General features: G+C 42.2%; 1 protein-coding gene across 1 annotated transcript; it reads left to right on the top strand.

Moving 5' to 3' along the window:
- The first annotated feature begins 4,202 nt into the window (after nt 1-4,202).
- On the top strand, nt 4,203-10,154 carry MFAP3 (microfibrillar-associated protein 3). Its single transcript, XM_009322618.1, has 2 exons — nt 4,203-4,666; nt 6,065-10,154. The coding sequence occupies exons 1-2, from the start codon at nt 4,387-4,389 to the stop codon at nt 6,808-6,810; spliced, it is 1,026 nt and encodes a 341-aa protein (XP_009320893.1). The 5' UTR covers nt 4,203-4,386; the 3' UTR covers nt 6,811-10,154.
- The last annotated feature ends 1,590 nt before the right edge of the window (nt 10,155-11,744 follow it).

The following is an 11,744-nucleotide window of genomic DNA, read 5'->3' as shown; positions in this document are numbered from 1 at the left end:
CCGCGTGACGTCAGGCGGGCTGGGCCTGGGTCCCCCCGGCTGCCGCGTGGGGAGTGTGGCCGTACGTCGTGTTTCCCGCTGCCCCGAGGAGCCCGGCTTGAGCGGGGCCTTTCCGCGAGCGAACGTGGGCGCGTGTGGGGCCGGGGCTGCGGGGGAGAGGGTTTCCGTTCCGTGGAGTTTTGTGCCTGATGGCTTTTAGCTGACAGAGGGGGAAAAAGGCTTGTTTTCCCGTGCCGCCGATCGCGTGTCCTTCGTGAGTTACCCTGTGACAGGTGTCGGGCAGCCAAGGGGCCGCGTACACGGCGAAACACCACGTCCCGTAAGGCCGCCGCGCGCGGGCGAGACCTGCTCTGGCCTCCTGTAGATTTGCTCCTTACGCTGGTTTTTGGGCAGCAGCCGCTCCCCCGCGGAGCCTTCGCTGGTGCCGGCGGAGGGTGAAGCCTCCCTGCGGCCTCTCCCATGCTGGGAACACTGGTAATGTCTCTCGTCAAGACCACGCCGTCCGTTTTCACAGCCTTCCCAGGAGCTAATGTCTTCAGGGCTCTGCCAAATGCGGCTCCCAGATTTGAAAGAGGGTCAGAGGGGCCTCGCGGGATGGTCACAGCAGCCATATTTCTACAAGAGGTCACGCTGCGAGTAGGAAGGCATGCTCTGTGCAAAAGCAATCCATTTAGATCTATTTAGTGTGCGTGGTTACCAGGTAGGTTGTTGTCAATGCCAAAATAGGTTTCCACGTTGCGTGCCAGAAGTGGCAGTCAGTTAGAGCAGCCTGTGGTCTGTCAGGTGCGTCTCGGTTTATTGCTTCGCTTTTCTCCAGGTATGAAATGATGTTACGAGCAGTGAATGTAAAGCCATATAACTTGCAACCTCTTGGGCCCCAATTTTGCAGTGCCTTACAAATGTGTGTAATTTTAAGTACTATCAGTACTTCCATTGACCTCAGTGGGACTACTTATAGTGCTCTAAGTTAAACACGCATACATTTTTTCAGGATAAGAGCCAAAGATGACTCATATGAGCGTATGCATCGTGGATTTTTATCTTTCCACCGCTATTTGTTGTTATAACTTATGGTTTAATAAAGGTTAAATATGCGGAGCTCAACTTCAGGTTCAGTTGTAAAATAGCCAGTTTCCATTCTGCACATTTCATCTTGCTTGGGCTTAATGCTTTCTTGAAGAATCGTGATGTTGGCACCGTTCACGCTTTATCCCTTTTGGATCCTTTATCAGCTCCAGCAGCTGTTTTGCATAAGTGTGATGGTTGAAGAATATGGATTTTGCAAGTCATTTTATTTTCCCCGGCATTCGGCAGTGAGAGATCATTGTCTGCTTAGCAATAATGGCTTTTCCAAAAGCGAAATGTGACAAACAATTTCTAATAAATCAGGCCTCGAAGAGTTTAATAGTACAATTCAATGACCCATCACCAATGTTTCATACATTATGCAAGCTCAGTGCAAGTATAGCGGAGAGCATATGCAATTACTGAAGATAATTATCTTATTCTTATGAGGGAAAATGTTGCTGAGTATTTCCTGTGTTAAATAATTGACTGAGGTTCCTAATGTCATTTTAGGAGGAGTGTCGCAGACACTTGGAAATCTAACAATTTAATAATTTAAAATGACAATAACACAGGCAAAGCGCAGGAGGTACTGGAATTATTCTCTAATAAATCTAAAACATTATTAGTTGGGAGGTTATTGTTTTGGAAGACTGGGAGTTATTCTATGCACTTGATCCGATAACGAAGAGGAGGGTTTGTCTTCACTGCAGAGCTATCCTCAGTTGTAACTGCATCAGATGCTGTGAAGGCAGGTCCCGATGCATGCAAAAGCCATTTAGTGCAGTGGCATTTTTAACGGAAGGCAGCTGGGTCGCGGGGTGATGGATGTTGAAGATCAGTGACCGCAGCGCCTCACTTGCTAGCGCAAGCTGTGACAGGCTCTCAAATGGCAACTCTGGCAATCCAAACACCAGTGGTCCACAAACTGCTAACAATCCGCAGCCTGCCTGTAAGAAATCTGCACGTTACCAAAATAAGCAGGTCGGTTGTCAGCAGCCTTCTGAAGGCTCTGAATCACTCTGAAAATACTAGGGGTCTAAAAAAGGAAGGTTAAAACCACTCTTCAAACAGAAGGATAGTTGTTGATCAGCAGCAACCTTAGTATTGTTTTTTATTCAGACCTGTGCAGTTGGCGGGGCTGGGGTGCTCTTCTCCAGAGGCAGCAGGACTCAGGTAACACTTTCCCTAAAGTGTGACTGGTGGAAAACAGGAACGAAAGAGGCCTTGGTACTGTTTTTAACCGTTTAGCTGTGGGAAAGGAGCTTCTTCAGCACAACGGTATAATTGAGTTCTCAGCGCTGGTCTCACCTTAAATGAACGGACAAGAGGCGTGATAGAAAACAGAGCGGGGCCAATAAAAAAAAAAGGAGGGTAGATGAAGGGATTGCTGTTTACGGAGAAACAAGTGGAGGGGCTGTTTTCCAGTTTCTCTTGCAGGATTCAGTGGGTGAGTTGGTTAGTCAAGCTTGAAGGAGAGTTGGACACAGCTGTCATCTTTGCCTTCTTTGTTAAACTGGTTTTGGCAATAGCCGCAACAGAAGTGGGTCAGATAACACGTTTCTCATCAGATGTCAAGTCTGGAATCTGGTTTGACCTTTGACAAATTAACTTTAACTGAAAAAAATTCCTAGTCTGGTTAGTGTGGTATCAGCAAATTTTCCCATTCTTGAATATGCTTAACTTTTCTCTGCTGAAAAGACAATTAGTACAAATCACCTGCATTTATTTATATTACATTATTTTTCATAACTGATAGGATTTCCATCTGCTTTAGGCAGTGTTAACTAGTGATTCTGGAAGGATGAGAAGTGTCTGCATTATTTATTAAGAAAATGTGTTCCTTTGTATTGTGATATTTATGAAATTCAACTCTACTAGCATTTGTTATTGGTAGAAGAAAAGATGAGAAATTTGAAGTCATACAGTCAATGGGATGAAGTAAGATATTCTTTAAGACAACATTTTGGCTTTTGGCTTCTACACTTTGTAAATTGGTTTTTTTAGGGCTCTGGAGCAGTCTAGATGGAATCATAACTTCAGGGAATGCATATTTGATTAGAAATTTTCTTGAATCAGGCTTCCAGGAAAATTGGTTACAGATTTTCTCTTATCGGTGTCATCAAATTTTTGTTACAAGTTGGTTTTATTCTGGCTGTTAAAAAAGGAAAATCCTTGTGTGCAAAGAACATAAAATTAAAGGCTGTATCCTAATGTCTTAAAATATCTTTTGTGCAGCTTAATTTGAAGAGTGTGAATTTTATCCCTAGACAAAACAATTTTTCAAATTGCTGTGAAATATGGGGCAACATTTGGGTAGAGAAGATGATAAACAGGATATGACCACTGAGATGGAGCAGCATAAACTAAAAGATTTTGAACAGGAGCTTATTGTAAAACAAACAAGAAAAAAAGAGGCAGAGTTCGAAAATACAGCAGCAGCAGCAAGAGAGATTGCAAAAAAGGAAGTATGTTTAGACATCAGTGTCCTGGTATTCAGAAAGGGACTTCCTCTCTGTGGCTCTCGGTAACTGCCAAGAGAATTTTCTCAACACAAGAAACTATAAGCATGTTTTGTAGTATTTAGACATCTAACACCAGTTGTGCCTCTGAAGTAAGTAAGTGGATGTATAAATGCTAAAATTCAGATGTGTGTGTGCTTTGGTTTTTTTCTAGATGCTAAATGAAAGACTGGCTTTAGAAAACTAGGGCTTAAAAGCACTTTGATATTCGTGGGGAGGGAGGCAGAAATTATATCCTCTTTCTTGCTTTTCTTCCTCTATTAAGAAAGCACTTTTTCTCAGTTAACAAATGCAGAATCCACTTTCTGACCCTGAAGATAGTTATGCATTTCGAGTAGTCTGAACAATTTGTTCTTTTTTTAGAACCTTTTTCCCCTTAATGACTATTATTCCTGAGATTATTTATTTGTATTGGAAGATGAACATCTAGAGGACTGAAGGTTGTGCTAATGCCTTCTTACCCTCGTTTCATTACTGTGTTCTGAGCAAAGCTCTGATTTGGAACCTCTCGGCTGACAGTTTATATTATGCTAATCGAAATCTGTTTATAGGAAATGAAATTTGAATATGCCGTAAGCTTGCTATCATTAATAAACATAATTCTTTTTTTTTTTCAGTTGAATTTCCAGTTTCCGCTTCTAATATTGATGGTCTTGAAAGTGCATTTGGATCCAAGACATTTTCTGTCACCGAACAAATCAAGAACCTCCTCTCCTATCTCAGAGCCATACAGACAGCTTAATATCGTATGACCTCATTTCTCCAAATTAAATGAAAAAAGAATTTTCTCTAGCTTTCCATGAAGCTCAGCTATTGCCTGTTAATTTTGACTGTTAGTGCTGATCTTTCAATTGGATTTACACTGGAAAATGTAGCTTTTAACGGGACAGTTGCTTTTGGGTCTTTCAATACATCACTTCATACAGTGTCTCAAGCTTTAGTAAGTTCTCCAGCACACCATGATATCATAGCCAAAGAGGGGGCCAGTATTTTAATTGAATGTAAACTGAACATCAGCCAGTATGAATATATTCTTTGGTATAACTCCAGAGGACACCTGCTTGAACAGAAAGATGAAGGTGAGCTTCCCTGCTGGTTTCTATCCTTCAGTATTCCCCTTTTATACAGTATCTGAAAACCTCTGGGTCTTTATTATCATTCTCTCTTCCTATCCTCCCATTTTTACAGTTGGGAGATAAGGAGAGAGCAAGACAAAGCCCTTTGCACTCTGTCACGCGGCATGCGAATTATACCCGAGTTGTTCTGTCCTAGCCCATCCGTCCAGCTATGGTGCCCCACAAAATCATTTCGTTCAAGAGGCATTGCAGTACTCAATACAGAAGAAATGAATCTGCATCCTACCAGATACTAACTGATGTTTTTATTTATTATTGCTCTGTTTTGTATTATATTTTTCCAAACACATGAATTAAACGCAATTCTCCACAACTTGTGACCGTTTCCAGCTGGCAATCAGTGTTTTAATTTTGTAACAGGATTTGTTAAAGCATGTGGTAACTACTACATTCATTTTCTGCTTTATGCACCACTGAGACCATGGAAACTAATGCAATTGGTAATGGCCAGCGATGAAATACATGCTATTTAACCCTTTTGTACAGAGGGAGAATATATTTTCCTAGCCATTGGCTTTTATAGTTCTGTCCCTGTAGTTTTTAATTTTCAAAAAATAACATCTTTTAGAGATGCATGTGGTTTCCTCTACTCTATTAGTATTAATGAAGGTCATTGAGCTAATTGATAGGATCTTCTCGGAGGCCATCTTTCTGCCTTAAGTATTCAGTAACCTCTTTGTAGTTAGAATGCCATCTGGATATTAGTTCAAAGTAGAGTAATTAGAAGAATGAGTTATGAAAACAGTTTTCCCCCTAAGTTATAAACACATAGGAAATACTGTATAAAGCTAGCTTCTTTGATTGATTTCTTTTTACGTGGGTTTTGTGCATCAGCACTGCATGCTCAGTAGAAAACTGTCTCAAGAAAATCCTGTGTTCTTTTGCCAGTGGAGCCGTTTACAGACTCTGATGTTTTTCATGGGTCACTTGACTTCTGACTCTGAACATACGGAAAATTAGACTTTATAGGGGACAGCCTTTCGCCATAGTGTTACACAGTGGGTGAGAAGCACTAGTTAAGAATTAGGTTCCCTGTCAGAAAGAGCTAGCAGTCCAAAAGCACGCAAGAAACTGCAGATGAAAGAAAGCAGTAGAACCAGAGTAGCAAGTGCGCAAAATAATTTGCCATTAAGTGGTAAGATTGGTACCTGGTTTATGGCTTTCTGTATCAGAAGCATGAAAAGGAAATTTCCATCCTTGGTGTACCGTTTGTATTATTATGCTAGAAATGGACTGCTTACTTCCAAGCTCTGTCTCCTGTTGATGGAGCAAACAGCATGTGTCTAGTTTACCAAGTGATTTTTGTTTCATTAGCTCAGTTTATTTCTTTTGAATCTCCAGGTGGACGGTGGAGGATTGCTGATAATTTCCTTAACATCACAAAGGTCAACTTCGCTGACCGGGGGCGATACACGTGTGCAGCTGTTAATCATAATGACACCTTGTATTACACAGTCACCCTGAGGGTTATCTTCACCTCAGGAGACATGAGTATCTACTACATGATTGTGTGCCTCGTTGCCTTTGCTATCACCCTCGTTTTAAACATAACCCGTCTGTGCATGATGAGCAGTCACCTCCGCAAAACAGAGAAGGCTATCAATGAGTTCTTCAGGACGGAAGGGGCTGAGAAGCTTCAGAAGGCTTTTGAGATAGCCAAGCGTATCCCTATCATTACATCTGCCAAAACGCTAGAGTTGGCCAAAGTCACTCAGTTTAAGACCATGGAGTTTGCTCGGTACATTGAAGAGCTTGCCAGAAGCATTCCCCTTCCACCACTGATCCTTAACTGCAGGGCATTCATGGAGGAGATCTTTGAGGCTGTGCGAGTTGACGATCCCGATGAAGTTGGTGAGGAGGAGAAACAGACCCAAGCCTGCGGTACCCAGGCGGCGATATACCCCATCAACCCAGAGATCAAGCGCAGCAATTCACCAGCTGGGGATTCAGATGATGGGTCCATGAATGAGCAAGGTCAAGAGATAGCCGTTCAGGTGTCCATTCACCCGCAGTCAGAAGTGCAGAGCATTGACACTGTTTCTCATGACAGCTGCCAGTTCGCGCCTTCTGAGGAAGGCACCTGCTGAGTCCAGCGATCCACTGTTGTGAAAGCACAGGTGACCCCAGGATACCGTGAGAAAGGGGTCTGCAAACAAGCTGCCTCAGTCCCATATGCACAAGAGTTTTCCAAATTGCAAAGTGCCAGAACTGCTACTGAAATCTGTATTTTCTGTCAGTGTTGATCTAACGATTTCAAGTCTGTTGGAGAAGGCCATTTGGAATATTGTGCAGTGGCTTTTCTTTTTAAAGCAAGCTTGCTATTCTTAAAATATTTACAAAACAGGAATTCTTTGTCCTTGGCTCCTTGGTAGCTTCTGATACTTCTGATCTGTATTAGAAGTGGTCAAGGTGAGCAGTACAACTTGCAATAAGATCTTTTCCTTTGTGAACTCTTTCTTCCTTCACAAAGCAAGCCAGAATTCCTTTGAGTCAGCAGTGTTGTCCTGATGAATTGAGTTGTGTGGTCTTTTTGAATTGCCTCTTGGTGCGTGTAGCCCATCAGAACCATGGTGAGCTTGAACAAATCTGTTTTGTGTCATGTGCTTCTATGTTGCTATCAAAATGTACTGTACTTAGGAAAATAATAGTACCAGGATCTGCTGCTGGATTAAATGAATTGTTGTAGTTTCAAAGCAGCTTAGAGAACAACCAGGGGGTCTCAGTTTTCCATGCATCTGCAGAAAACTTGCGCGTACTCTAGTGTGTGGAGAGCGAATTGTTGTTACAAGGCTTGTCGCTTAAACTTGGTGCTGATTGCCAAAGCGCCTTACCCCGGTTCTGTCTTACAGAATGGAGCAGTAACAGCACTGCCAGCACTGTCTTTCTTTTGATTTTGCTGATTTCAGTCACTATAGAAAATTCAAAGTTTTATAGTGTATTTGACATTGTTGTGAGAAATGAATGACAGTAATTGCATAGTGGCGTAATTTAAAAATGAATTCATCTACAGATCAGGTGTCTCAGGCACTTCTTTCTGAACAACTTTATAATAAAGGAGGTGAAAAGTAGTGACACTTACTCACTTTGCTCCGGCTAGTACTCTCAGAAAGCAGTGGAAGAGAGAGTGGTTAGTGGAGGGACTGGCTGAGCTGTTTGCCAGCCACTGTTTACAGGAGCGGAGTAACTCGCTGAACGTGCCCCGTCTCATCCGCTGAAGAGGGGTGGCAGAAGGGAGAGGTGCAGGTGCTAGCATACGTACACACGTAAGTACTTCACCAAGGATCTCCCGCATGGTTTCCTCAGCTGTAGAGATCCAGCCTCGAGGAATCTTGAGTGCAGACAAGAATCTAGTTTCTTCTTTCACTCTTTGGTGCTGTTTTTTTTTTCTCCTTAACATTTGTAAGTTGTATCACTTAAATAGCACTTTATATCCTGTTGAGATTTAGTAGATGTAAGGCTTGTAAGCACTCCACAAATTAATTTCTTACAACTCCTGGAAGCATATTGCCATATAATTTTAACAACTTGGCAACAGGAGCACCATTTAATTTCCCACAACTCTTTTTTCTTCCCTTATTATTACAGAAATGTCAGCTGAACAAGTGATTCTGGACGGCTGCTCAGGATTCTTAAGAGGATTTGACGTTACATTTACATGAGTAGAGATGGAAAACAAGCAGGCACAGTGGTAATAACAGGGTGGGGCCATCTGTTGTATGCTCGTAACAAAGGGTCTGAACAAATCATATTTATCATATCAGAGAATGGGAAACTGAAGCATCTATTACCATTTTAAACTACCTTCTGGGGAAAGTTCTGCAGTCAGCCACCAGTAAATGCACCCTAGTTGGCTTTGGCGTGTCAGATAAGAGCGATGTTTGTCAGGAAGAAAATTGCTAGCCTTGGTTATGGTAGCATTCTCACCGGCTTGGCACCGTTTCCAAGACTGTAGCAAACGTTATCTGCTTCAAGGGAATAAAGCCTGCTGTAGACACTTAAAATAGCTACTGCCCTCGACAGTAACGTCTTTTTAGCTTCCATAGTTTGATGGCACTTTATGTCCAGGTGAGAAGTTTGTACAGTTTTGTGTAACCTGTCTGGTTTCTTTTTGGAGTGATCAGTGTTAGAAGATACTCTTGTGGATAAATGCCTAGTTCTCTTAGAAGCCCTGCTAAGATGCTGCTGGCTTCACTTCTGTACTACAACGAGCTCTGCAGGTTTGTTGCACATGCACGAGTGAAGATTTGGGGGTTTGCACCATTTTGGATGTCCTAGTAGAAAGAAGAGAAGGCCACAAGAGGGGATGATCTGTTTTAATCTCCTTTGTGCCATCAGGATTGTACCTGCACCTGCCTTTTTTCCCCATAAACAGCTCTCCTTGCTTCTGTGAAACTGTTGCATTATATGCAGCAGTAGCACCTTGGACACTTTACCCCAAACTACATACGCAACGTGGAGATGCAGCTACAAAATCAAAGCTCCATTTAATTGCTTCCTAAGAAGCAGTTATGCAATCATGATTGACAGATGTCTTATCAGAAGTGACAGTTTACAGGCAGCAGAATGACACTAGAGGTGTGTCAGTTGGGTGTCAGGAGAGCAGTTTCTAGATTAATTCAATCTGTTCTTTGATTTTTTATACTTTATTTACATAGCTCCGAGTTCTTACTAAGCACAGTTCCTTGGTGTCTTCGTGTGTCCTGTTGCTGGTGGAGAGGAAAGAATGGTCATGCATAAAGGTCCTCGGAAATGCAGTTGCAGTGTCACTTGCTGGATAGTAAGGCTAAGAGTTTTGCTGAATTATTACAGTATTTTGTTTGCTAAACTAATTTCATTCCTGGGAAGGAGGCTGTTCCGCAAGGATTTCAGTAAGTCAGGAGTACTTATTAAATGTAGGAACTGATCCTATTCCCACTGAATTCAATTAGAGCAGATTTGAAGCTCTAGTGTGTTTTACAAACGATATTACAGGATTTTTATGCATCTGAAAGCAAGGATGATGGTGATGTTATGCTGTAAATGTAATTTCCAGAGAATGAAACCTGACACTGGTTTCCAAACAACTTGTGAACTGTTCTTGTTATCCTGAGTAAATGTGTGCACTTAAATTTATTTGGTGCGTCTAATTGAACATTAACATTGAAAGGTGATGTAAACGTCAGTGTTTCTCTCTTAACTTTTTGTAGGACAAGGAGAGTCTACAGTGGTTTCCTTGCTTTAAACTAAATTCTTCGACAATCACAAGGCTGTTTTTCTCTTCTTTGTGACTTACTTTTATTTTAAATAATGTTAAATCTACTTGTTATCCAAGAGTACCTAAAACTAACTTTGTAGTGGTTATTTGTATTACCTGGATTGTAATGTAACTGTTTAATGTAACCACATAGGATTTCATACTTTCATAAAACAAATTGGTAGATTTGCAGAATAAATTAAAAACAAAAGCCTTGTTTTGTTAGAGTTTTCTTTTTTATCAGTAAGGGGCGATGAGTAGCTGTCTATCCGAGGTTAAATAGCAGCTCTATTCAACTAAGCAGGGTGTTGTTAGCTAGCCTGACAAAGGTTGCTGGGATATTCAGCCATCTGATAGACCGTTCCTGCTATGACATCTTTGGGTCTGTCATTTTTTTTATGTCTCAAAGTCCCCAGCAGCATCTGTAATAATTGTTACCAGCTGCGTAAACACATGGCTACAGACCTGAAATGGTTTCAGGAAGGCCCATTCATTCTCCTTGATTTCACTTCTGTGAGCTAAAAGGGCGATTGTGAAGTGCAGTGACCTTCAGCCATAAGCCTGTATTTTCTGTTCTTACCTTTTTCATGGGATTGTACTATTCTATACTGTAATCACCTCTTTTTTTTTTTAAATCTTCCTCAAAACCCGGTATATTTGGACACAACTTACCTCCTAAAAGGCAACACAGCACAAATGTGGAGTATCTAAAGCCTCCAAGAGACGAAGTCTGTGTCGCTGTTTTTCCAGTGAGTTGCTGAGATGGCATAAAGAAATTTCCACTCCTGCGCCAAGGGAAGGATGTGGGCTGCTCTCACTCTGCATGCCGAGAGCTGGAGGAGATGCAGGTCGGACTTTACCCTTGCTCTTTGCTAGCCAGCGGTTTATTAAATTACATGGGGAGGGGATAACATCCCCTGGAGTGCTGTGCTAAGCATACTGAGAATGGGAAGGAGGGGGCCATCCCACCTCATTTTGGTGACCAGGCTCAGGTTCCCGATCCCTTCGCAATCAATTCAGGTATTAAACTCTGCCAGGGAATGATCCCAAGCCGCTAAGCGAGGCACTTACCTGTCACCACTGGTTACACCGGGAAGCCATATTTCCCATGTGAGCGTCTGATGTTGCATGATAATGGATGTCTTCTGTGTGGGCATGTCATGCAGCTCTGGGTGCCAGCCTGGAGCACAGAGTAAAAGTGCCCCTAGTTAAGTTTAAACTGCAATCCCCCCCACCCCAAACACCAAAATCCAGCTTGCTGAGAAACCCTCTATAATACACTCAGTGGGGTTGTGCAAGTGTCAATGAGAGCAGACTTCACCCACATTGTTTGTAAAGAATAGTCTCTGGTTGCCAGTCTCTGCGCAAGGCAGATAATAGAATTAAAGGTGAATCTTGGGGATTTTCCCATGAGAATCAGCGGCTTAAAGGAAGAATTATTGGACGCATACTCCTCAGGCTAGGTCAATGTTCAGTCAGCATCTGCTTTCTATCTCCATGTTACGAGATGTGCACGAATGATAACAGTTCAGTTTCTTAAAGCTCCTGTAACCCGACTCTTCCTGATCCTATCCACAGTGAACAAATTCATCTGCCTGAATTTAAAGCACTTTTCCATTTGGATAACAACAGATAGCTGAAAACGGAGCTGCATGAATAGAATAGAATAGAATAGAATAGAATAGAATAGAATAGTTTGGGTTGGAAGGGACCTGTAAAGGTCATCTAGTCCAACCCCCCTGCCGTGGGCAGGGACATCTTCAACTAGATCAGGTTGCTCAGAGCCCC

This window comes from Pygoscelis adeliae, unplaced genomic scaffold (genome assembly GCF_000699105.1).
Source record: "Pygoscelis adeliae isolate BGI_AS28 unplaced genomic scaffold, ASM69910v1 Scaffold34, whole genome shotgun sequence".
NCBI classification, from domain to species: domain Eukaryota; kingdom Metazoa; phylum Chordata; class Aves; order Sphenisciformes; family Spheniscidae; genus Pygoscelis; species Pygoscelis adeliae.
Note: the sequence above shows the minus strand (reverse complement) of the source record. Positions and strands in the feature narration are given on the sequence as shown.

What these genes read in the sequence shown, in the direction of transcription:
- MFAP3 (XM_009322618.1), top strand. Translation starts at nt 4,387, where the DNA reads ATGAAGCTCAGCTATTGCCTGTTAATTTTGACTGTTAGTGCTGATCTT. An exon ending in GCTTGAACAGAAAGATGAAG is followed by an intron (nt 4,667 to 6,064) that starts GTGAGCTTCCCT and finishes TTGAATCTCCAG; the next exon opens with GTGGACGGTGGAGGATTGCT.